This window comes from Dromiciops gliroides, chromosome 2, assembly GCF_019393635.1.
Source record: "Dromiciops gliroides isolate mDroGli1 chromosome 2, mDroGli1.pri, whole genome shotgun sequence".
NCBI classification, from domain to species: Eukaryota; Metazoa; Chordata; class Mammalia; order Microbiotheria; family Microbiotheriidae; genus Dromiciops; species Dromiciops gliroides.
Window position 1 is genome coordinate 107119043 of NC_057862.1, and position 27512 is coordinate 107146554.

Here is a 27512-nt window from a genome sequence, read left to right on the forward strand (position 1 = left end):
ATTAGAACAGTTCCTTTCACTGCCTCCTCTATCTTTTGAAAAATAAGATTATCACCAAGGCAAATCAACAATTTATTAAATGATCTGTTTTTAGCAGAGATCAAACTCAAGCAGATGTGTGTATAGCCTAATTCCTCTTCCATATCAAGCCTTCATGTGAGATTGATGAACTATTTTTGGACCATCATGCTCCCTCTGCTTCTAGTCTGTCTTTAGTATATGGCAACTACAATATTGTCATGTTTCTTCCTCTCTTGACCTGGAGCCAAATGATTCTCATTTCTCCTCCTTGTCATTCAAGAACTTCATCAGACAAGTATGTGTGGCATAATGAGAATCCACTGTCTACTTTATCTAATCTGTTCCTTTGTGAATAAGGTATAAGGTTACGTTGCTATGTTTTATCCATGAGCCAAGTAGGGTCAAGTCTCAATTATACCTACAAGGTCAAATGTACCTCCTTTCATTAAGATATTTAGTTCTCTTTATTATTTATCCTCATTACATTTATTTGAATCAATGAGTATTACTATTTTTCCTTACTTCGGATAACCTCTCTCGTGAATTACTGGGCATTTCCTTTGCTTTACTTTCATACATAATCCATATTCATCAAACATCAAACATAATTCAGCGCTGCTGGGTTTAGCAAAAAATATTTGTGGGCAGTTTTTTTCCTCTCTCCCCATCCATTTTCAGCATAAAATCTTCTTCAACCTATGTTCAGTATACAGAAAAACATCCATTGAATTTCTAGCTAAACAGAACCTTATTAAATCTCCTCATTTTAGAGATGAGGAAATTGAAGCCCAAAGAGTTAAAGTGAATGTCCCAAGGACACACAAGTAGTAAGTAGCAAAGCTAAGTTTCAAACCCAAGTGATCTGATGCCAAAGGCAGCTCATCCACCCTCCATCACATCTCTCTTCATGGAACTTGTTAACATCATCCTCTGATGTACTCCATCCCTGGACCAGAGCCTGCTATTCCAAGATCTTAAACCTTATTCAGAAATTTAAATCCCATTCCCTAACACTATCTTCTCAATCAGCTGTTTACATTACATACCTAAATTTTTCTTTTTCCTTTTCTTTTGGGGCAGGGCAGGGCAATGAGGGTTAAGTGACTTGCCCAGGGTCACACAGCTAGCAAGTGTCAAGTGTCTGAGGTCAGATTTGAACTCAGGTCCTCCTGAATCCAAGGCCAGTGCTTTATCCACTGTGCCACCTAGCTGCCCCCTAAATTTCTCTTCTAAATATATGTTAAAATCAGCAGCAATTGTGAAGACCCATCCTGTGCCTGCTAAGGTTTTCAGTTTCTTAGCTCAGAATTCATAATACCCCAAGATGCTCCCACCTGACATCCACACTGGTTGTAAGGTTTAACAAGTCCTGTGAGGCTCTCTATTACATTTCAATTTTACACAGGACTGGCCCTCAGCAGGGAGCTGCCAAACCCTCATGACTCATCTCTTCTTCCAGTGAAGAACACTTGTTAGGTACCCTCTCTCCCGGAAGGATCTTCATTATTATTACATGGAAGGAATATGAGAAGATGAAAACTCCTCAGAGATACACTCTCTCTCTTCAAAGCATCTTAAAACTGTTCCCCAGTCCCAGTGGTTCCATGGTCTGTGTGGTTTTTTTTTTCCATTCTATCTTTTTTGGCAAGGTGGGTTTTTTTTTTGGTGGGGCAATGAGGGTTAAATGACTTGCCCAGGGTCATACAGCTAGTAAGTGTCAAGTGTCTGAGGTCATATTTGAACTCAGGTCCTCCTGAATCCAGGGCCGGTGCTACATCCACTGTGTGGCAAGTTCTTTTACTTGATGACCTCCTGAAATAATAGGTTAGGATTCTCTTCTGACTTTCCCCACCCCCCTATTTATCTCAAAACACATCTTCCATTTTTTCCAATAGTACTTCACACCCATAAGCTAGAGAATAGCAAAGTTTCTTCCAGACCTTTCCCATTCATCAGTACAGGGGGAAAAAGTGCCAAGATCTGTATTATAAATGCAAGTAATTTTTGCTTGGCACTGGAAGAAGTATAACCATAGTACACTCTCTGAAGGTCATTGGAACATTCCCTTTGCCCTCTGTGCTGGCTAAAATCGAAGTCCTCAGTTTTCAGGTTATCTTTCTGCTACATGCCATGATAAACTATGTGTCTGCCATGCCTATTCTCTTCATGGGGATGTCTAAGAAAGATTTTTTGTAGTGACTCTTCCCATTTTTTCATTCTTGATTTCTTCATATATCAGGCCCTAATTGTCCAAGATTGTTCTACAATTAGCTGATTCCAGCTAATACCCTAATGCAATTGCCCTTAATTGCTATCTGAAGGAAAGTTATCTGAAGAAATTCAACTTATAGTCACTTTTTGCTTTTACTTCTGTCTCTTCTCAATGTTCATTACTCATTAGAAGGTGATGTGGGATGTCTCAAAAGTTTCATTGCAATTTTAAGTTTTAGTAGCTAAAACTGAAAACCTTAGCTACCATGCTTTAATAGCTCAAACTTGTAGACTTTTTGGATACCCTGTATATAGCCTAATTTGTTTTGTTTTGTTTTCTTTTCTTTTTTGGGTGGGGCAATGAGGGTAAAGTGACTTGCCCAGGGTCACACAGATGGTAAGTATCAAGTGTCTGAGTCAGGATTTGAACTCAGGTCCTCCTGAATCTAGGGCTGGTACTTTATCCACTGCGCCACCTAGCTGCCCCCCATATGTAGCCTTATTTCTTCATGATGCCATTGCCTTGTGCCATCCCATCTGACTATACAGTCTAGTTAACTAAAAGCTATCATCTATAGTGTAGGCTTTTCCCCTGCAACACAGGTGAACAACTTCTAAAGAATTTAAATACACAGCATAATATCCAACCCCAAATCATAACTATAAAGCTGGAAGGAACATTAGGTGTCATCTGGTCCAACTCTCCTCACCAGCCCCTATATTTGGCAGATGAAGAAACTGAGATCCAGAGAGGGTAAATGACTTCCCCAAGGTTATGCAAGCAGTAAGTCACAGGCAAGGGTTCTAACACGGATCCTCTGATCCTCTAAATGCAATGCACCTTCCCCAAATTACACTGAATGTCATTGGAAATAAAAGAAACTTGGAAAAATTAGATGACACCTCAGCATTTTGCAGCCCAAAGTATTTGGCTTAGTCTCAAGAAGATCTGAGTTCAAATCCTGCCTTAGACATTATCTATATGATTCTGGGCAAGACATTTAATTCCTCTCAGCCCCAGTTTCCCCATCTGTAAAATGAGGAGGTTATATTCAATGACCTCTGATATTTGTTTCAGCTTTAAATTTATTAATGTATAATTTTTATCAGACACAAAGATAGAAGTATAGGAGGTTGGACTGACTCAATAGACCTTGTGATACATAGGATGGAAAGTCCTTTAAAAATCCTTGATTTTACTTTGTTTCTGTCATGTATTTCTTATAACAATTAATATAAGAAAAAAAAAGAATTCAATTCTCTAAGCTTCATGGTCTTTTGTTGAACTGGAATGAGCTGGGAGTTTAACATAATGCCTGACATTTAATTCCCTATTCATCTTCTCAAAATGCTTTCCTGTGGTCCTCACCACAGTCCCATGAGGCAAATATAACAGCTATTATTATTAGTCCCATTTTATTATTCCCCCATTTTATAGACGGGTGATTGAATTCTGAAAAAATGTGGCGACTTAAGGTCACAGAGCAAGTCAAGTGACCAGAGTGGGGTTAAAACTTGGGTTTTCTGGGTTTCTACTGCACCACCAGCAGTACTCACGTCATTATCTGTGTCTCCACACCTGGATCCACCAGAGACCCATCCACGAAGAGTGGAGCCGAAGTAAAACCATACTTGTCCCAGGAGCTCCCCTCATCGAAACTCACCCTGGGTTGGAAACAAACACATGGAGGAGACAACTGAAAATCAAGCTATGTGGTTCTGTCATCATTTCACAGATTATTAAATTCCTCTCTACATCCTGTGCTCTGGCAGTGTGGATTATCAGCAGGCATTAATCTTTTCCATCTCCCCATATTATTGTGAGATTTTATCAAAAATATACTTCCTGGCTCAGGCAAGGACTGCGTCTGAACGGTGAAAGCATAGAAACATATTAAAATTAAAATGCTGAACTAGAGAAGGTGGCTGGTGGACAAAGCATCGCATCCAAGCTCCCAGACGGAAACCAGAGGTTCAATTTATGCTAGAATCAACCCAACCCTCCATGTTTCTGACATAGATAAATTGAGGAGTACAGAGTGTATCCTATGGGAAAGGAGTATGTGTCTTTCAGATGAAACCTTTAAAAAAAAGCAATTTCCTCTTTGTTCCGAATGGGTGTGAAAGTTGCCTCTCACACATACAGTGGTACACATACTCTTGGCCCAGCACCACAACCTCTTTGTTGTCCATTGGAGAATAAGCAATGTTTATAAGTATAAAGGGGAGGGTCTAGTCAATTCTAAGTTTAAACAGCCCTTCTTCCTACCTTCCTTTTCTTATTCAACGGTGCCTACCTTCAGCCCCATTTAACCACAGTCCAAAGGACCTTTCTCAAGCTACAAATGCATTTTCCCAAACTTGATTTGCCCTATCATTGGAATCCTATACAAGGGAGTCTCCCACCACAATTTTATTTTATGTGCTCAAACTGTTCACTTTCTTTTGTCTTTCTTTTTCATCAAGACCCACCTTCCCTTGTATTCCTTTTTCTGAAAGCACATAAAAATAACACTGAGTTATTCATTCTTCTACAGTTGCCAGTGTTCAACAATGCTCTGAGCAAGCTGAGGACTGTGTCTGCAAATGGAGAGCAAACAGCCTTCCATAAAAGTTTATTGGTTCCTAAATTATCTGTTTCTGTCTTGATTTCTAAAGAATTGGTCATTTCAGCCCTTTCCATAATAGGTACCTGTACTGTGAGGGATGGAAAGTAATCCCAGCCAACTGAGAGAGACAGGGGAAATTCAATTCTTTTTCTGGGCAAATGTGTTTCTCATTTCAGAAATGAACAATAAGGCCCCAGTCTGGTGGGGTGCTGCCTTTCCCTCCCTATATAGTATTTGTGATTGCAACTTCTCAATTGATCATTAAAAAGGATGACTGGAAGAGAGATCTTTGTTTCAATCAATACAGTAGACAATAGCTAGTTATCTACATTGATAAGGATCATAAGGCCAGGTAGCATTAGCCCCTTCACCTTCCAAGTCAGGAATTCTGAGTTTCTAAGGGAAAGTGATTTTACCAAAAGTCACTCTCCTAAAAAGAGACTACCTCAGGTACATATGTCCCTCTTTCCCAAGCCTATTTCTCAGTCCTTCCTTATGACATATTCCTCAGGTCAATATTTAGGTTTCACATTTAGAGAGCACATTTATAAGCCCATCAGACCTTGGTGAGGAAGAAGTACTTGACTTGTGATGAAAGAAACTTCTAAAATAAAGTCATCCATGAAGAAAATCTCTGGGGGGGGGGGAAACTCACTTAAAACTTAAGTTCCTGTATCTAAGTACCTGGGGCACCTAGGTGGCACAGTGAATAGAGTGTTGAGCCTGGAATCAGGATGACTTGCCTTCAAGTATTCAAATCCAGCTTCAGACACTCACTAACTATGCGACTGTGGCCAAGTCACTTAACCCTGTTTCCCTTGGTTTTCTCATTTGTAAAATGAACTAGAGAAGGCATACCACTCCAGTATCTTTGCTAGAAAAAACCCCAAACAGGGTCACAAAAGTCAGAAACAACTGAAAAACAACTGAACAACAACCACCTAAGTCCCCAAACCATCATGATTTGACACTGGTGAGTGCAGGTTTTATAAGACTTATTGTATTAAAATTCCGATGAGCAATATTAATCAATTCTTCATGTTCAAACCAACAAGACATATTGAATGGTGTCACACAGGGATCCATTTTAGGACCTACTCTATTCAATATTTTTGTTAACCTGAATGAAGAAATTGAGAATATGTTCATCAAATCTACAAGCATAACTAGATGAGAGGGATTTGCCAATACTTCAGAGACAGAAATAATATTCAAAATGACCTCCCTGGATTGGTAAGATAGTCAATGAATGAGATCAGGATGAAATCCAGTACGGTGGTCCAGATGCTGATAAAAATAAAATAAAATAAAACTACCAAGCATACAAATACAGGATAAAGGAAAATGGATTAGCCATTAATGTAAACCAAAAGGGGGATTAGGGTCATGTTCAACTACAAGTTAACAATGAGTCAGAAATTGTGCTATTGTGAAAAGATTAAGCCACTGTGGTATTAGGAAGGCTACATAGGGTATGGTGTACAAAGTTAAACACATTATTCTTCTATTATAGTCAGAATGAAAGAAATGGGCCCACTTTTAAGGGATATGGAAAACTGACAATGATGATGAAAGAGAGGAAAAACAGGTCCTGCTAGAAAGAATTATTTGAATTTAGGTCATCTGTCCTGGGAAAGAGTAAGCTACAAAGTGAATTAATTAAGGTCTTTAAGGATAAGATGAGGATGCTAAGTAGTTGTTCTTACTATCTGTGGAAGACCAACCAAGAGGAAATGGGTTTTAATTAAAGTAAAAGAGGCTGTAGTTGAATATAATGAAGGGTATGACTGTCAAGATGAAAGATTAAAGATGAACAGACCCTAGAATGGGGGTTTGAGAGAGGCTGTAATGTTTTTACTTTTTAAAATCTTCAAATATACCAATAGAAAACTATACCTTGAATAGTTTAGGTGGTGATCCAACCTGAGGGCATGGAGCTAGATAATTTTATCTCTTGAGATCCCTTCTAGTTCCAAGATTCTATAATTTTGTGTTCAATTCTGGACAAAACCTTTCAAGGGGGGTATTGACAAAATAAAGAGCGATTTATAAGTGGGAAACCAGCAAAGGGAATCTGAAACTACAGACCATGAGGAAAGGTTGAATGCACTGGTAATCTTTAGCCTGGAGGAAGGAAGATGATTTTTGACTTCTAATAGCTGAATGCAGAACTAGGGCAAATGGGCAGAATTTATAAGCATGCAAATTTCAGCACAAAGATTGTTCTTAAAATCAGAACGATCAGTTTGAGTTAGTAGTGAGCTCTCTATTACTAGAAATATTCAAACAAAAGCTGGCCAACCATTTTCCAGGAATGTTATAGAAAAGATTCCTGAACTAGCTAGGAAGTTGGACTAAATCATTTAGAAGATCCCATCCTTCTATAAGATTCTATGGTTCTATATTACTACACTTTTTATCCAAAGCAGAACAAACAGAATGAAAATCATAACACTTCAAAACAACTCTTCAAAACAGCGATGAAAGTGATATCTTGTATTGCCACTGGAGAAAGAGCTGCATTCATGAAATTATCCTGTTGTGGGACAATGGTTAAAATCTGCTTATCTAGGTTTTCTCTGGATGTGAAGTATGGAGATGCCATTAAAATACCTGGAATTTTCCCACATGAGTCCAGACCTCAGCAGCAGGCATTTCTGGGCACCATTATTTCTACACTATCGCCACTTCCATCAAACCCCTAGTGCTTATGGCCATTTTTGGATGAACACAGACACATGAAGGGTCAGGAGATATTTTCATCTCCACCTCTAGGAGCATTCAGTTGAAAGAAAACACTGTCAGCTCATCATAGCTAAACAAACAGCCCCTGATCCTACAGTCTATTAGGAGCACTGTCTGTAGTCATTCTTTATCAGAGTGGAGTGCTCCATGGGGCTATATTGTCTTTTTCACAGTAATGGTTTTAAAATACAAAGGTAAAACTTGATGGAAGCTTGCTTGCCTGCCACAGCACTTAGGTTCCAGTATCTATTTATCTAAATGTAGGTATTCACAAATAGATTGAGTTGTGGGTCTACCATTTTGGTTGCATGCATATCTATCTACCTTTGTTTTCAATTTGTGGGAAAGAACACGCCTTATTAGCCTAGCTCAAGCTCCTTCAGCTTTTCAATTATAAACTGCTATTTTCTTCTGAAGGCAACTTAGTTATTATCTAAATCTGAGAATTGCTGTAATTCAAATGTGTGTGCAGAGCTGGAAAGAAGGGGGGTACTTTTTTCTCCTACATTCACACATTGCAGGTATCACTACTAAAAAAAAAGAAAGGAAGGAAGGAAAAAAGAGAGGGGGGGGACCGAGGAGGGAACAAAGGAAAGAAGGAAGGAAAGAAGGAAGGAAGGAAGGAAGGAAGGAAGGAAGGAAGGAAGGAAGGAAGGAAGGAAGGAAGGAAGGAAGGAAGGAAGGAAGGAAGGAAAGGAAAACTGGAATGTTAGTCTAATAACCACAGGAAGGATGAACAATGACGAAATTAATTAATCTTTCTTTATGTAACAAATAATCTCATTATCTCAGGCATGCAGCACCAGCAAGGAAGTCTTCTTTTCCCCTAAAAAGCAACATCACATGGGATATATTAGATGTAGACCTAGAAGGGACCTGAGAGGTCATCTAGCCTACTCCTTTAGGTTTACATATGAGGACAGTGAGGCCCAGAGAGATTAAGTAATTTAACCAAGGTTACATAGGTTGTACATGGGAGAGTTGGAATGTGAATTTATATCCCATGGCTCTAAGTCATCCTTCTTTCCACTGTACCACATAAATTCCCCACAGATCACACCACTCCTAAAGTCCTCCACTTAATGTTCTGTTTACTCAACAGAGTACTATAGAACTTACTTCCACACTTTCCCCTGAGAAGAGACACCTTCATTTTTCTTCAACTCATTGACCTTTCTGTACTAAAGACACAAAATCAACCAAGCAGACTCGTGCTCTTCCTCCCAAAAGAGAGAAGAGGCAGATGTGTGTGAAGGTAAAGTTAAGTTTATGGTAAATTCTTCCCTCCCTCCCCCCACTATCTGGGCCTTAAGGCCCCCAAGTGGGAGCTATTTCTATTCCAACCCTAAATGCCCGATTTTTCTGCTCCGTTTCCATTCCTATCCTACTTAAGCACAAGTCCTTACCCCGAAGTGATTCAAAAGAGGGAGGCCCTGATGCTTCCTCCTTCTGTAGTGAATTACTACTGGCTTTTCTAAGAACAAAAGCATTCAGGACCCATAGGTCTCTGTAGAGGACACAGGGCCCAAGTCAGCAGCAGCAGCAGCAGGAGGAGGAGGTAAAGCAATGTCCACCTTTTCTATGAAGCGAAGTTTAGTTTTTTGGGAAGTTTTACTACTTAACGATTCTAGACTCTATTCAGTCTAGTTCATTAGCTAATTCTCTTCTTTGGAAATTATGCAAAACTGAGAGAGTCTTCTAAATAACATTTTGAGCAGACCAGCACCCTCTCCTGATTAGTAAAGTGTTATTAAATGTTTTCCTCCCCTAAACACACATGCACGCACATGCACACAGAAGGAACATTCTCCCAGACTGACTAATTATTAAGGAAAAACGTATCCAAAGCAATATTTTATTTATTTACTTCCTTATTTGGTAAAGGGTTTCTCAGGCAATCCAGAAAGTCATTTTCATTATGTCATAAGACCTAAGATTTAGAATTAGAAGGGATTTCAGAAGTCATCTAGTCTAATACCCTTAATGTATGGATGGGAAAACTGAGGCCTAGGGAGATTATGACTTGCCCAACTATCACAATGATAGTAAGCATCAGAACTAGGATTTGAACTCAGCTCCTCTGTATCCTGACTTGGTGCTCTTTCTACCATACCACACTGATTTCACTTATCCTGCTCAAAAATCTCTAATACCTTCTTATATCTTACAGGCTTAAGATCAAATTCCTTAGCATTTGTGGTATACAAAGTCCTCTGAAAATTGGACATTTGAAAACCTGGAGGCCTCAGTGTCTACCCTTAATTCCTGCTGTTCCCTGACATGCAAAATTCATCATCCTCTGAACACATATATGCTCTATCCAATCTAATCTAAATCAGTTAGCATGTACTGCATGGACTTCTATTTGTACCATATTATGCACTGGGAATATCATACAAGATGAAACACAGTCCCTGACTCCAAGAAGCTTACTAGCTTGGGGGCAGCTAGGTGGCGCAGTGAATAAAGCACAGGCCCTGGATTCAGGAGGACCTGAGTTCAAATCCAGCCTCAGACACTTGACACTTACTAGCTGTGTGATCCTGGGCAAGTCACTTAACCCTCATTGCCCTGCAAAAAGAAGAAGGAGGAGAAGGAGGAGGAGGAGGAGGAAGAGGAAGAAGAAGAGAAGAAGCTTACTAGCTATGGTGGGAATACACGATGTGATCAAGTAAGTGTATGCATGATACCATGAGGAGAAGAGAACCAGGCCTAGCAACTAAGGGGATCTAGAAAGACTTCCCAAAGGAGATGGTAGTTGATCTGAGCCTGGAAGGGTGCTAAGAGGGGCAGCTAGGTGGCACAGTAGCATTGGCCCTGAATTCAGGAGGACTTGAGTTCAAATTCAACCTCAGACACTTGACACTTACTAGCTGTGTGACCCTGGGCAAGTCACTTGACCCTCATTGCCCTGAAAAAAAAGGAGCTAAGGAGACTAAGAGGAAGAGGCGAAAAGGAAATGTATTCCAGATTTCAGGCATTGGTGACAGCCCTTGCAAGGATATGACAGAAGGAGATGGAACCCTGTTTTTTAGGAACCAGAAAATAGGCTATTTTGAGTGGAATATAGAAATTGTGAATGCAATAAACCTGGAAAAATAGACTGCAGTCACATTGTAAAGGGATCTAAAAACCAAGCTGAGAAGTTTTTATGTCATCTAGGTGAGGGCTTCTTAAACTTTTTCCACCCACAACCCCTTTTCACCCAAGAAATTTTTACACAACCCCAGGTATATAAGTACACGATAAGTATACTTTTACTGTTGCCAAATTTTTTCAGGATCCCCACATTCAGTTACACAACCCTATATGGGGTTGAGACAAATAGTTTTATGAAGCTCTAATCTAGCTGGTGTGATAGATAAGGTGCTGGACTTTGACTTAGGAATATCTGAGTTCAAACCCTGCTTCTGATACTAGCTGTGTGACTCTTGGTAAATCACTTAAACTTACCTGTAAAATCAGGATAATAATAGTACCTATTTCAAACATGGCTGTGGTGAAGATAAGATGAGATAATAGATGCAAAGCATTGTGTAAGCCCTAAAGTACGATTTAATGATAGCAAATGATATAGTACTGTTATTGTTGTTGTTGGTCATCATAGTCTAGAGGCAACAGGAAGTGACTAAAGTATTGAGCAGGGGAAGAACAGAATATTTGTTGATCTTTCTATCTCGGCACCTCTGTGAAGGATGATTGGAGAAGGGATAGAGTCTCTGCTTTTTCACTCATGTTGTTCCTTCTCCCCAGAAAATCCCACCCATCCCTCTCTACCAATGGAAACCTTCCCATCTTTCCAGGGTCACCTAAACTATTCAGCCTTCTCTTATCATCCCGGCCTGAAGTGCTGGGAACTTAAGTAAGCACTCATGGGATACACACACACACACACACACACACAGAGGATCTTGTTTTTGGTGAACCTGTTCCATGTCATCATCTAAAGTGAAAAAGTATAGAGGGCAACAATAGTCTTATGCTTCCCTGTATTCCCCATAACATCAAATACAGAGCAAGTAAAATTGAAAGACAAGAGGGGCTTCCTGTTCTGCCATCTCCATATTCAGCTTACCTGAGTTCAAAGGGGATTTGCATTCCTTAAAGTTCAGGGGTTTTTAATTGTCAGATTGTACCAGTTACAAATAACATCTCATCTTTGAGTTGATCTGGCACTTTTCTGACTAATGGCTCAAAGCATTGGAAGCATCTCTCTCATTATTGCCCCCCCCAACCCTCCGACAACCCTCCCTGTGAAGTCAGATGTTGATGCTAATGATTACCCTAATTCTTTTCTTTTCTTTTCTTTTCTTTTCTTTTCTTTTCTTTTCTTTTCTTTTCTTTTCCTTCCTTCCTTCCTTCCTTCCTTCCTTCCTTCCTTCCTTCCTTCCTTCCTTCCTTCCTTCCTTCCTTCCTTCCTTCCTTCCTTCCTTCCTTCTTTTTTTTTGGGGGGGGCAATGAGGATTAAGTGACTTGCCCAGGCTTACATAGCTAGTAAGTGTGAAGTGTCTGAGGCTGGATTTGAACTCAGGTCCTCCTGAATCCAGGGCTAGTACTTTATCCACTGCACCACCTAACTGCCTTTAATGATTACCCCATTTCACTGATGGCAAAGCTGAGGGAGTAAGTGATTCCCAAGGAGACAGAGCAAGTAGCTTGAAGAGCTGAGATCTTGGGGTCCTGCCTGCCTGCCTTTGTTCCTCCTTTCCTCCCCTAACAGAATACAAAGTTTCCCTGAGATATCTCCAGCCAAAAAGCTTCCCAGAATCTTATTATTATTGTTATTTAATATAGGGCCTTTAAAAGGCTGGAATGAGGGGCAGCTAGGTGGCTCAGTGGATAGAGCACCAGCCCTGGATTCAGAAGGACCTGAGTTCAAATCTGGCCTCAGACACTTAACAATTACTAGCTGTGTGACCCTGGGCAAGTCACTTAACTCCAGTTGCCTCATAAAAAAAGGCTGGAATGTCTTTTGGCCTTTCTGTGCCACAAACTGGCATTCATGATGCCTTTCATGACCCGCCTCAAGATCCACCTTTCTCAAGAAGGCTTCCCTAACTAATCCTACCCTTTGTCTACTACATACCTAAGTTGGTGTTTCTAGAGCACATGGGACAGATCCCAGTGGCCATCTTGACCAGCCTACATCTGGAAAAGAATGGTCTTCTCTAAAGATCTGATAAATGGTCTTCCAGCCAATACTTGACCACCACTGCAGTGGTCAGCCCACTCCAATTTTGGATCTTTCTAATCGTTTGCAGTTTTTTGTTATATCAAGCTCATATATGCAATCTCTACTTTTTGCTCCTGGTTCTGGCCTCTGGGGCCAAGCAAAACAACCTAATCCCTCCTCCTCATATTACTTGTTTTTGTTTTTGAACTTAGCTACTCCTGAATCCAGGGCCGGTGCTTTATCCACTGTGCCACCTAGCTGCCCCCAACCTCCTCCCCATATTAAAAGACAACTCTCATTATCTAAGGTCTTCTCTGTTCCTTCAACTGATCCTCACACGTAATGGTTTAAGGCCTTTCCCTGACCCAGTTGCCTTTCTCTAAGCGCTCACCCCTTTATCAATATTCTTAAAATGTGTTGCCCAGAACTGAATAGAATCCATCTCATTGGGTTCTGACAAGAGCAGAATACAAGCCTTTCACCCTCTTATTTCTGGAGGTTATACCCAAAGCCAAGATATACATTTAGAAGCCATTCACGATGGCACAGTCCTTAGGCAACATTGAAACAACAGGGCTCATCACATGATTATTAAGAATAATCAGTTCAAATAGGAAGCTATCATGCCAGTTGGATGAATTCCTCTCCTCCTAGGCCATTCCAGTTCTCTTCCTCCCCCTCCCCCAACCCCCAATTCAACTAAGGTCTCTTCATATCACTTGCTCTGGGGATTTTCCATGCATGGCTGCAAAATTTCCTAGTTAGGGTTCGGGCTATGGCCCTCTTATTGAAAATCATATCAGCTTCCTTGGGTGCTCTGTTAACTCATATTTCACTTGGAGTCCATTAAACACCATAAAACTTATTTTTTTTCATACCAATGGCAATCTGTTCTTCCTCATATTATTCTTTTAAACCTAAGAGTAAGAGTGTATTTATTACCATTCTATTTCCTCTTATTCAAGAAATCCAAATGGTCTAGCCTATCAACATCTCTTAAAATCCTGGTTCTATCATCCAGTGAATTGGCTCTCCTACCTGGCTTTGCACATCTGAATATTTGACAAACTTTTCTAATTCTATAGCACCTCTCCTGTTCTCCATGATGTTTCAAAGATCCCTGGCAATGGCTGGGCTATCACTGTATCCTAGGATAGAGTTCACCTGGACCAGGTGATAGAAACTCATTCTAGGATAAGTGCTCTCTTGCTGTCTCTTACTATCATTCAAGAATCAAAGAGTATGACATTTAAAACACTAACTTTTGTTTTCTAATTGCTTCATATAATCTAGTGTAATCTCCCCATATTAATAAAAGCTCCCTGGCCAGCTAGGTAGCACAGTGGATAGAGCACCGACCCTGGACTGAGGAGTATCTGAGTTCAAATCCAGCCTCAGACACTTGACACTTACTAGCTGTGTGACCCTGGGCAAATCACTTAACCCCAGTTGCCTTACCAAAAAAATATAAATAAAATAAAAGCTCCCCAAAGGTGGGTATTGGGTGTTTTTCTTCATTCTATCCCTCCTGACACTCCCACTCCCACAGATCTCTGAGAACAATGGATGTTACATAATTATGAGAAATTCATTGGTTCCTTGCCCCCTTCCCCCATTCCATCCAGGTATCCCTACTGGCTTTCCCCCATGGATTCTGATTTGCCAACATTCTAGAACCAATTATCACCCTGGATCTACTCTCAGAAGGTGATTGACTTAATTATCAGGCTTCATTCTTGCTTCTGGGGTCCTAACCCAGAACCCTTTGCATAGATCCTGACCTTTTGAGGCTCCGGCCTTTCCTTTGAAGATTATCTTCAAATTATGCTGTATATATGCTGTTTATATGGAGTTGTTTGTATGTTGTCTCCCCCATTATACTGTAAGCTCCTTGATGTCAGGGACTGTTTTTTTGTGTTTTTTTTCCCCAACCTGCCCTTGTATCTCTCATACTTAGCACAGTGTCTGTCACATAATAGGTTGCTTAAAAAATACTTATTGATTTGACATGACTTGCAGCTCAAGACTCTCTGACCTGGGCTCCTGAACCTTTGTGCTCCAGTCTCCTGGCCTGAGATCTCAAACCCTGCCGCCTAAACTCTTGCACTCCAGACTTTGCCTACCTGCCTAGACTCATGGTGCTTCCTTGTTTCTTTCAGTATTCTCTTCCTTTATTGGCCACTTGATTTAAAGCACCTATTAGCATCCTTAACATCTATAAAGACTCCCTATTTTGGCCCACCTTGTCCTATTACTCCTCAAGCCTTGGAGTGACAGGAGCTTATTAAATGAAAAAGGCTCTATTTGAGCTTTTTGGAATTTTTCAGGTACCAGGACAGGGATGGCATCTGCTTTGTAGGGAGTGTAGACACATATGAAGTGGTGCCCCAAAGCCACCTCTGACTATGTGTATGAAATGATAGTGATTGAACAGCCCAAACCATCTATATCAGAAAACCATTTACATTGGGGTATTGATCTGTCCTTACCACAAATGCCTGATGGGCATAGATGTGTGTTTCATGGCCACAAGAGCTCCTCCCCAGTCCAAGAACCAAATGTTATACTCTTCATCAAAGATCTGAAAACAAAAATCAGGTAAAAGGGGGCAGAGCAGAGAGAGAAAGGTGAGGAGAGTTAGAATGATTCGGTCATTGTGAGCACTCGATACATTCACTCAGAAGTGTGTCTAACTTTAAAGAGGCTTTTCAGGCAAGAGAAGATTCAACCTAGCCTCTCTATATAGCGTAGCCTGGAACTTTTATTCCTTCAGTCAGCATTTCATTCTTCTATCTAATCTACAAGGCTCAGGCGAGAGTAGGTTGGAGAATTTCCTTTATGTAGAATTTAGCTATTCTCTGCCTTGCATTGCTACCTGTTTTCTGATACTTATGTCCTATCTCCCTGTCCTCACCATAACATCACTCATCATTCACAAAGATCACATCTTGGTACTCCTCACAGTACCTAGAACAGGGCCTTGCATGTAGCATGTGCTTAGCAAAAGCTTGTTAGCAGTGCTTTATACCCCTCTCCCCAAATACGAACTGTTCTAAATAAAAAGGGAATTATCTAATATCACTAATCAATGGAAAACACACATCCATGGCTCTCTGGGTAAATTATTCAGCTGGTCTAAAATCACTCTAAGGCTGTATTTATACAACACCAGAATAACCATAGAATTATAGAAGATTAGATCTAAAAAGGAGCTTCGAGATCATTTAGTCTAAATGTTTTATTTCACAGAGGAAGAAATTGAAGCTAGGTAAAGGGACCTCTCTAAGGTTCTAGAGCTGGATAGGACAGACACAGAATAGGAACCCATGTTTTATAACTTACTTCCAGCCAAATACACCACACTGAACTATACCATCAGTTTGCCTAGTTTTTTATTCTGAATTGACCCAAAAGAGCCATCATTTGGTATTGTGGAGTCCTCACTTAAGATTCTTAAGCAATCTGCAAACCTGTAGCTACAGATAGATACAGACATGCTTCCCTCTGCCGTTCCCCAAGTTACCTGTCTCCAGGTATTTCCCCCATCAGAGGAAATAAACATGCCAACTTCCGTGTATGAGAGTTCGGTGCCGACATTGCCTGAAATAGAAGCAAATTATTTGAGAAGCGTGAGGCCGCTTTGAGAGTAAATCAGTTTGTAGAGAGCAATTTACCAAACGGCTTTTGTTTGGTGTTTGTTTTTCTGTCCCAGAGCCACAATGCATGGAGGGAAAAGAAACCCAACATAGGAAGAAAAAATGGTCTCTAATAATAATAAAAAAAAGTCAGGAAAAAGTCACATTACTCCAAGACATAGAGTTTCCAAGTGGTAAATGTAGATCTTATACTTCTTTAGCTCTTTTGAATCATGGAATTATGGAATCTTGTCAGGCTGGTCCATATTAGTCCCTGTACAAGCATCTCATCCCTAATCAGCAGCCATCCAGCATCTAACTAACCTGTGTCCTGCAACAGGCACTGTTTGTTCCACTATGGGACAGCCATAGTGGGGCAGAACCTCCAGGACAACTTGGAGATTCCCAACAAAAGGAGAATAAAATGGGAGGCTCTATTTCTTTCTGAGTGCCTTAAGGTACTGTGATAAAATAATGGAATTTCGCAGAATTCAGAATTCAGGGGTCCCACCTGAATGATCTAGTACTGTTTGGGAAACTTGGCTAGGGATGATTGGATATGGGCCATACCTAGCCTGCCCTGAGTGATGTATGCTGCTGATGTCAGCAGGGGAACCACTCTCCACATCCAGTTTGAAGGACCTCCCTTTTGGGGGAGGAAGAGTAAAAGTAGAAAAGGAAATGCTCGCTGAGGGGAACTCGTTTCCTGTTGGTGAGCTTCCAGGAGCATACCGCTGAGAGGTGGCACAGCTGTTTCCTATTGAAACTACGGACCACAGGTGGTGAGTTAATAAAAACAAGTCCAGGGGCAGCTAGGTGGTGCAGTGGACAGAGCACTGACCCTGGATTCAGGAGGACCTGAGTTCAAATCTGACCTCAGACACTTGACACTTATTAGCTGTGTGACCCTGGGCAAGTCACTTAACCCTAATTGCCTCACCAAAAAGAACAAACAAACAAAAAACAAAAATGAGTCCAGCTCTTTGAATTAGCTGAGCTGGAGGCAAGTTTGGGGATTGTGTCAGTCTTTGCTAGAGCCAAGGAGATTATCCATTTTCCTCTTTCCCTATTCCCTTGTCATTGGCTTAATTAATTTCACCTTTGCTGGGTATTTTATTCCCTTTAATAAAACCTGATTTGTTTGTGGAAAAGAGGCTGTTAATCTCCTTTCTTATTGGCCTGGGAGAAAGAACTAAAAAAGGCAGTTTGGAGGGAAGAAAACTTTGGACCTAGAGGTCCCTCATTATTTTCTGAACCCCAATATTACGGCAAACCACCCAATTACCTTTCCCCATATTAAATTTGGGCCCTACAGTACATTTGCTTTCTCCGCCCAGAGCAATGAGGGTTAAGTGACTTGCCTAGGTTCACACAACTAGTAAGTGTCAAGTGTCCGAGGCTGGATTTGAACTCAGGTCTTCCTGAATCCAGGGCTGGTGTTTTATCCACTTCGCCACCTACCTGCCCCCTAAATTTACTTTTAAGGATCCCTCTCCCACCAAAGACTCATTTTACTTAGCTGCTAAGCATGCATGTACCATTAAAAACACCTAGAAAATGATGAGCTCCCTTGATTCTACTAGAACTTGATGCCTTTCCATTCCAACCTACTGGCCTTAACTCTACCTTGTGGAACCACATGAAAGAAATCAACTTGGTCCTCTAGTTGAGATTCCTTCTTCTTTTTCCTCATTGCCCCCTCCCCCTCTTTCTCTTCTTTAAGCTAATAATCCTTTTAAAAATATTTTTTAACCAGATCTATAATTTTATCAGTATAGGGAGCCCTCAGCAATCAATTCCTTCTGCCATTGCATGTCACCACTGATAATCTTTTTTTTTTTTTGCAGGGCAATGAGGGTTAAGTGACTTCCCCAGAATCACACAGCTAGGAAGTGTTAAGGGTCTGAGGCTGGATTTGAACTCAGTTACTCCTGAATGCAGGGCTGATGCTTTCCACTGTACCACCTAGCTGGCCCCTCACCACTGATAATTTTAGAGAGTTACCCAGGACACCAAGAGGTAAATTGACTTGCCCAGGGTCACAGAGCCAGTATGTACAATATGAGAGGCAGGTCTAGAACCTAGGTCTTCCAGACTCCAAGGGTATGCAGTAGCTCTACCATGTGGACCCCACTGCCTCTTGAACACACCTGTAGTCCCTTTAATTCATTACTAATTTGTTTCCATTGTGCCTTATATGACAGTTTTGAGTTCCTTCTGTGTCCTATTTTTCATTTCCTGGATAATATTCAGACTGTTGATTTCCTTTTAAAATGTGGCATTCAGAACTTAACATAATGATCCAGATGTGTCCCAACTGGGGCACAATAAAGCTGGAGATTCTACTCTATTCTCTTAGTGTCTTAAGTTACATTAGCTCTGGAAGCAGCCTGATCACACCAATGACTTTCATTTTCCGTGAGTTTCAACCCAAGTATACTAACTCTTGAAAGCTCCAAGAAAATGCTGTTTTATTTTTGCTCCTTACATAGCACCTAGGACTGAGAGCAGTCATCTGTGGGATGTTATTTGATCACAAAATCAGAAGCTGTTTGGGTCATTAGTCTGAAAGAAAACGGAAAACATCCCCCTTGCTGCTCATTCCTCATAACCTTTCATATACCCCATTGCCTTCCACCATCTTTGCTTCTGGGAAGTTGGTGCTCTCTAACACCATGCCATCGCCCCAGTGGAGAAAGGGACCAACTACTCTATGCAGCTCAATTTTGAAAGGCAGCATGGAGAGCCCCAGATGTGATGCTACAGTCTTGGTCACATGATTTAGCTTTTTCATCTGTAAAACAGAGTCCTCATATTTTTTAACTCACAACACTGTTGTAAGAATAAAATAGTATAATGTATATAGAATAATCTTTAACCATAATTTGAATCTTTTTCAACACAGTGCTAAATGAATAATTGTTGAATGAATGGAACTATCCCAGTTCCTCAGACCAAATCCACCATTGAGCTGATGTCAATGGATTATGGGAGGAGGGAAATTCTGTGTGGAAAAAGAAAAAAAAAACCAACAACAACATATATACATGTGAAAATGCATTGCAGTGGCTGGCATTTTTTCTTTAAAAATAGCAGGAAAGTAATGTTAGCTCCTACACATCTGCAACCTAAATAAGAGTACAATAAAAAGGCAATAATGAAAATGTTAATTGAGCGCCTGACATTTAATGCTCCAAAATGAGGAATTAAAGCCCTGCTACTGCCTGTCAAACCCTCATCAGCTTTAGAGAGCACACCACTAGCCAACTTGTTTTGACACTCAAGCTTCCAAAAACAATCCCCGGGGCTCCATAAGCAGTGGAGCCCGGAAGTGATTGGAAAGAGATTTTGGTGAACAGCTCCAAAAAGTGGGTGTCTAGAGTAAAACAATCGCATTGCTCTCATTTGGGATTGGAGAAGACATCACTATGAATATTTGTCTCTCGTGGAATTATGGAGCTGAGAGGGAGCCTTCAGGATCACTAAGTCTAGGCCTTCATTGTGTGTATATGCTCAGCAATGCTCTCCCAACCATCATCCATGAATCAAGAACAGCTCACATTGTTTACATGCTGCTTTACTGACAAGAACTGAGAATGTTATCATCTCCATTGTACAAGTGAAGAAACTGTATCTCAAGAATGGAAATGATAAATAATAGCAATTATGTTATTCCTGAAGATTTACAAAGTGCTTTGTAAGTGTTATTTCTTTTTTTTCCTTTGTTTTGCCGGGCAACGAGGGTTAAGTGACTTGTCCAGGGTCACATAGCTAGTAAGTGTCAAGTGTCTGAGGCCAGATTTGAACTCAGGTTCTCCTGAATCCAAGGCTGGTGCTTTATCCACTGTGCCACTTAGCTGCCTCTGTATGTGTTATTTCTTTTGCTCTTCCTAAGAACCCTTCAAGGTGAAGGCTATTATTAGCTCCATTTTACATTGGGAGAAACTGAGATTGGAAGAGGTTGAATGACTCACTCAGGGTCTCAAAGCTAAGTGTCTGAGATAGCATTTGAACCCACATCTTTCTGATTCAAAGTACAGTACTGTTCCCACAGTGCCACCTAGCTTCCTATAAGGAGAGTTGGGTCACTCAACTTGTAAGTGTCTGAGGCAGAAATGGCTTGTATACAGAATCAATAGCAGATCCAATACTATAACTCAAGTTGATGGGGCCTCAAAGAATATATAGTAATAAGAGCATAGATTTCAAGTCAGAGGGATCCTTAAAAGGCATCAAATATCCATTCATTTTATGGATGAGGAAATCAGAGATTCAAAAACATGCCCAAAGTCATACAAGTAGAGTCAAAAATGGCATCTGAATGCAAATCCTCTGACTCCAAAGCCAGTGTTCTTTTCACTATACCCTGCTGTCTCCCTGACAAGGCAAATGTCTGGCATGTCAGATGAGACCATGTTTCCTAGGGAAAGCAGACCTCAAAAGCTATTTAGTAAACTCTTTTGTTTTACAGGTGAGGAAAGTGAGACTCAGTGGAGACAAGTGAGTTGCCTAGAGATGTACAGAAAATAAATAACAGGGTAGGAATTCCAATCTACATCCTGACCCCAAATCCATTTTCTCTCTATTCCACCAATGCTTTCCCTTGTGCTACATCATAACTCCCAGTTCAATGTGTCATGACGTAGTGATAAGCATACCGAGTTGTGGGGGGGTCAGCTACGTGGCACAGTGGATAAAGCACTGGCCCTGGATTCATGAGGACCTGAGTTCAACTCTGGTCTCAGACCCTTGACACGCACTAGCTGTGTGATCCTGGGCAAGTCACTTAACCCTCATTGCCCTGCCCTGCCAAAAAAGAATACTGAAATGGAACGAAGAAGACCTGGCTGCCCTCCCGACCTCTGACACCTGCTATATGTATGATGAGCAAGTCATTTGCCTTTGTGGTCCTCAGTTTCCTCATTTGAAAATGGGAATAATACTTGAATTACTTGTTGGGAAATCAAGTAAGAAAGGTGAACAAATCTCAATGGGTATTTGGGTGGGCTATGGAGAGTTGGTTCTAGCTAACCCTTCATATTTCTCTGCTGGGTTTGACATGACCATCACAGAAATCAGCACATTTGAAAAGCTTTGCTCTAAATTAAAGAGGCTCTGAGAAGACTGCAATCAGTTCATCTTATTCTTCCCAGTTGATAAGACATGATTATTAGGGCTCAGGATTTTAGAACTAAAAGAGAGAACCCGCTTATTTTACAAATGAAGAAACTGAGATCCAGAGGCCCTCAGAAACTTTCCCAAGGTCACATAGAATAAGCTGGCATTCCAAATCATATCTTCTTCTATCCTCGGGCCTCATTATACTATAAGAGAAAAGAGGGAGGTGCTTCCACCAGTTTCTCTAAATGCCCTGGCACCTTGCCCTACCGCATGAAATGGTCCTTTGGCCCATCTTTGCTAGAAATACCATGCATAGTTCTCATAAAGGCTATTTTGAATCCATGTCCTAAACAGGTGAAGTGACAGAGGTGGTAAGGATTATCTGAAATACCCAGGTACATTAGTTAAGGGAAGCAGATACATCTATTCTCCATAGGTTATGTATTGTGGAGTAAGAGAGAGAAAGAGGGTGACTGCCTTTTAAAGGTTAATCAGAACACTAATGAGATTTCATCTTCCATAGTGACAGTTTTAACATTCCTGTTCTAAAACACATTGTCTTGGGTTGGGGCTTAGTTAATTACCTTTCTAGAACTGAGGTATCCATGACACTCCTTAGAATGGGGATGTTTAGTTTCATATAACCAAGAACCAGGGCAAACATAGGTGGAGACAGAGTTACTAGTTACCTAGAAAGTGTGAAACCATAGGCTCCCCAGTTTGGTTTTTTTATGGCTGCCTAACATTCTTTTTCCAGGGAGACACAGTCTTTTCTTCCATCATTAAGAGAGAAGACAGATAAGGTATATCTCCCTAGGAGATGGATGGCACATAGGGAATACCTGAAATTCATACTCAGGTGTAAACAACTGATGCAGAAGAGCCTTACCCAGGTATAGATTTGGCTATAAGGGGAAAAGTGAAAAGATCAAGAGAGCTGTGGGCCCTGAAGAGTGTGTGTGTGTGAGTGAGTGAGTGGGTGGCTGAGTGAGTGAGTGTGCATGTGCGTTGTATTTGTGCATTGGGGCAGGGGAGTGAGAAGGGAATCTCATTGAAAAGATTAAAAAATGCTAAAAAGGAGGTCTAGGGCAATCAGAGACTTTGCTAACACTATAACCTTGTCACAAGTAAGCCTAACAATATCTGTTAGGGAAGAAGTTGGGAGCAAATTTAGAAGCAGATTCCAATGATTCCAATTCTGGCTTTTAATCCAGCATTTGCAAAACATTTTTTGAATGCAAACAATGTATTCCTCCCAGACTCCCTGTGGCATATCATCAAATCCATTAATCCTAAACCCAAAATACAAGGAAGAAAAAATAACTTTGAGATGTTGATATTCTGAGCTATGTACAGTGCATATTCATGAAAAGGTATGGTTGGTTTTCTTTAAGCAAAGAATGAATTTTAAGTTATTTTAGAATTCATAGGTGAATCACTGGGTCCATATTTTATATAGAGAGTTTTGAAGTAACCTTAGGAAACATAGGCGAGGGTTTTGTGAGTATGATTTTGAGGCAGGGTGGGAAGGTGTCATTTCAGGTTTTCACTGCTGAACTTTTTTAAAGTCTCCGGGCTCATGGGCACAAATAAATACCTATCTTAGTACATAGCATATATTGACCATCTCTTTGGTGAAAATAGATTTGGTTTTTTTGTTATTTTTTTTACCAGACCTATGCTTTCCTCAGTGTACCTCAGATGAAACTATTCTACCAAGGTAGATCAACTCCTTCTCTGAAATTTAAGAGAGTTTGCTTGGGGAAAATGAGTGTGATCCTACAGATAAGAGCTGGATAGAATCCAACAGAATCCTACAGATAGAGGTTATCTAGTCCAACTCCCTCATTTTACAGATGAAGAAACTGAGGCACAGAGAGGTTTATATAATTTGTTCAGTGTCTCACAGGTAAGAAGCAGCAGAATTGCAAGGTTAGGTCAACTACCTAAGATCACAGAATTAATGGGTAGCCAACCTAGGAACTAATTCTAGCACCTTGATTATGAGTACACTATACTGACTGAATAGTGTATGAATGAAAGAAGAAAGGAAGGAAGGAAGGAAGGAAGGAAGGAAGGAAGGAAGGAAGGAAGGAAGGAAGGAAGGAAGGAAGGAAGGAAGGAAGGAAGGAAGGAAGGGAGGGAGGGAGGAAAAAGGGTATTTATTAAGTGAAAAGCTCTTGGGATACAAACACAAAAGTAATACCATCCCTAATTTCAAGAAGATCACATTCTAATGGGGGGGGAGACAATAAATATAGAAAGTTTCAGGGCCAAGTAAGATGTAAAGAGTTCATGGCAAATGGTAATGCCTGTTCTTTAATAGCATAATCATTGACAAAGTCAATTACTTTTGTGTAGAGAACTTTCTTTTCTGCATTTGCTAGCTATGACTCTAGCACCTACAGAGATGGTTGCCAGGCCACATCTCCATGGTGGTTAATTCCCAGGATGATGGCCACAGGGTCTAGGCTGGAGGCAGGGTCTGTGGTCTGATGGGTTCTACCATCTCTAGGACTCTTGGTTGTACCTACTAGTCAGTGCAAGTTGGTAGTGGCGATGGTAAGGAAAGAGAGCCCCCTCTCCATAGTGATGGCTCCCCTCAATGTCAACTGAGGGGCCCAAACTGGGAGCAGCGCTGATGCTCTATGGAGCACTTCTGGATGTAAGAACCTATGTTTTCTTCCATATGGTCCAAGAGGAGCCAGTAATCAAAGGAGTAATGGTTGTAGCTCTATCTGTTCCTCTCAGTCACCTACAGTGTTCTAATATTCTTGCTAAGCTGTCCTATAGGTGGTCATCAGGTGGTAAGGATGGCTGAGAGTGCTAGACCTGCAAGAAATCTCAGAGATCATCTAGTCCAAACCCCATGAATTTACAGATGAGGTACCCTATATGACTCTGGGAAAGTCATTTAATCCCTTGGGGCTTTCTAAATATCTTCCCATGATTTTAAGTTGTAGAGAATATACTGAGCTTCATTAGTAGATCAAGTTTCCTGACTCATCCTCCTGGATACCCTGTACCAAAAACATCCTAAGTCTAGTCCCTATGCATATCTGACAGTAAGCCAGAGGTGCAGACTGGCCTTCCAAAGCAGAGTGAAAAACAAAATTTTCAGAAACATTGGGACAAGATTTGGAGACTTTCATTCAAAGGAAGGATGTTTTTTCCAGGGAAGTCCAGTTTCTAACATTTGGATACATTAGGCTAGATCATATTATTTCATTGTAGCCCAAAGACCCATCAGGGATTCCCAAGAGAGGTGACAGCTACTGGTGATGTTTGGCAGAAAGAATGTTTTCCTGGGAGTCAAAACAACTAACCTCACATCTCTGCTTTGACAGTATCTTTGCCATCCTGACACTATTCTTTTTTAATCTATAAAATGGTCTAATTGTAAGAATCAAATGATAATGTATTTAAAATGATGTGTAACCATCAAGCATTGTAGTGATTTTCAATTTAACCTTAAATTTCTTTACCTATTCTTCCCAGATTGTCCATCAAATTGATAATCATTTGCAAAGTAAAATTTGAATGGAACTTATTATTTAAAATAACTCTGAAAAGAATACTTTTTATGAGATGAGCAATCATCCCTAATTTATATGTTTTACCATTGACATTTTCCTGTTTTGGGTTTATTAAAGAGGGGGCACCTATATAAATACAATTTTAGTTTTTATCTTTACTAGTAGATATGTTATTGCTACACTCTGATGACTATGATTGGGCAGCTAGATGGTGCAATGGATAAAGCACTGGCCCTGGAGTCAACAGGAGCTGAGTTCAAATATCACCTCAGACACTTACTAGCTGTGTAACCCTGGGCAAGTTACTTAACTCCAATTGCCTTAAACACCTGGGGCCATCTCCAGTTATCCTAATATGTATATTACCACTGGACCAAGATGGCTCTGGAAGAGAAAATGAGGTTGGTGACCATGTACAGCCCTGCCTCCCTTAAATCCAATTCAGTGCAAGTCATGACATCACCCCGATGTCATGGTCCTCTTTGAGAAAGGACAAACAACAACAGCAAGAATGACCATGATTGTATACAGTGTGGTACAAAGAAAAGACTGCTGGATTTGGGGTCAGAAGATTTAGGTTCAAAGCCCAGCTCTGTCACTAGCAAGTTGTGTAACCTCAGGTAAACTGTTTAACTTCCCTAGGCCTCAGTTTCCCAATCTGTAATTTGAAGGCTTTAACCTTGATGGCCTTTGAGATCCCCTCCTAGTTCTAAATCTATGATCCTGTCATATATGATAACTGAGTGGGCTAATACAATTGCTTATATATTCCAATTCTCTGGGACCCTCAATTATATGCACTGAAAAGAAAAAGGGAAAAGGAAAGGAAAAAAAAAAACTATCCCAGGAATATGAGTCTTCCTGTTCTGTTAACTTGCTGTGTGACTTTGGGCAAGTCACTCTACCTCTATAATTATTAATTTCTTCATCTGTAAAATGACAATTTTACACCACTACCTATTACACAGTGTGATTCTGAACATTCCATGAGACAAGGGAGGTAAAAATATTCATAAACTTGAAGTTCCCTAGATACGAGTGAGCTAGTATCATAATTAATAATTATCAACATTTCCATTATTGTCACTGCTGTCACCATTTCAAGGGAATGGTCCATGAAATGGAAGAAGTAGCGTCATCCTCACCTGTGGCTACCACCAACCCAGGGGCCGTGTCCTTGCTGGAGATTCGTCCTGATGAATATGGGTTTTCTGAGATCTGCAAGTGGAGATGTAAGGAACAAAAGGGCTATGGAAGAAAAGGAAAAAGAGAAAATCATTAGGTATAGAAACTACTACCTGAGGGGTGAGGTTGGGGGAATAACAGCTGTGAAGAAGGGCAAGGATTAAAAGAAGGCCAGTGCTTGCATCTTCTCCCTAGCTTTATATATCTTACAGAGATGGCCATTCTGTTATCGATTAAGAACTTCCATGCGCACAGCTAATAGCCACTCTCTTCCTTAGCCAGTCAAGATAGCTCAGCCCACCCCCACTCCATAAATGCACTGTGTATATTGTTGTCTTCTCATACTTACTCATGCTATTTCCCCAAACTAGGAGGCGTCTCCTACTTCCTATCTAAATCATTTCTCTCCTTGAAGGTCCAAGTTAGGTGCTACTGCCTCCATGAGGACCCTACCTCCCCTTCTATTGAAAGTGATAATTTCCCCACAATTCTATGTAGCTCTTAAGGCACTGATCACACTCTGCTTTCTACTGTAGTTATCTATGTCATCTCCCCTACTAGAAGGTGACATCCTTGAATGAATGAAATGGAGTTTATTAATTCTGGAATCCCATTTAGCCCAAAGTCAAGGTTACCAGGATTTCCCCAAAGAAGATATAGGAGATCTCTGAACAAATTTGACTGAGTATGTGGGCAATCTTTGTCAACAGATGCCTCTCTAAACAGTAGTCCTTGGCACTAACCAACCTGTCTAGTTGGCTTCAGAAAAGAACCCACTAAATGCTATAAGACTGACCAACAAGCAGTTGACAGGGGTCCCTCTCAGATCAGTGTCTGGAGCCTGCAGCAGACGCCAATCCCTGCCTTTGTTGTAAGTGATGTAAGTCTTCACTTGGTCATCTACTTTTTTGTTGGCCAGGAATATCCCTTTGATGCCTGCTACCTAGGATAAGTAGAGAGAGAAAGAAAAAGAAATACAATTGGGGAAGAGAGCTTTCAGCCAAGATTTCATGAAAGAATTACAAAAACAATATATTCAACATACGCTTTATTCATTTCATAGTGGGAAGGGACATTCGACATCACCTAGTTCAATGAGCTCATTTTATAGATGGACAAACTGAAGCCCAGAGAGAAGTAACTTGCCCAAGGACACTGAAATAGTCACAGATATTCTGATTCCAAGTTTATCTCTCCTTCAAGAGGACCACATTGCCCGGTTACATGAAAGTGTTTGGAGGAAGAAAAAGGAAGGAAACATCAAGGGATATATTTT

At 40.6% G+C, this 27512-nt stretch overlaps 1 protein-coding gene across 1 annotated transcript in view; it reads right to left on the bottom strand.

The window, feature by feature from the left end:
- The window catches only part of SORCS3 (sortilin related VPS10 domain containing receptor 3), a 690926-nt gene that overhangs the window by 89426 nt on the left and 573988 nt on the right, over positions 1–27512 (bottom strand). The window contains exons 10-14 of the mRNA XM_043989102.1: positions 27033–27179; positions 26197–26299; positions 16283–16359; positions 15249–15340; positions 3790–3897 (exon numbers count right to left, since the gene is read on the bottom strand). Coding sequence (XP_043845037.1) covers positions 3790–3897; positions 15249–15340; positions 16283–16359; positions 26197–26299; positions 27033–27179 — 527 coding nt within the window. The remainder of the gene's footprint in view (positions 1–3789; positions 3898–15248; positions 15341–16282; positions 16360–26196; positions 26300–27032; positions 27180–27512) is intronic.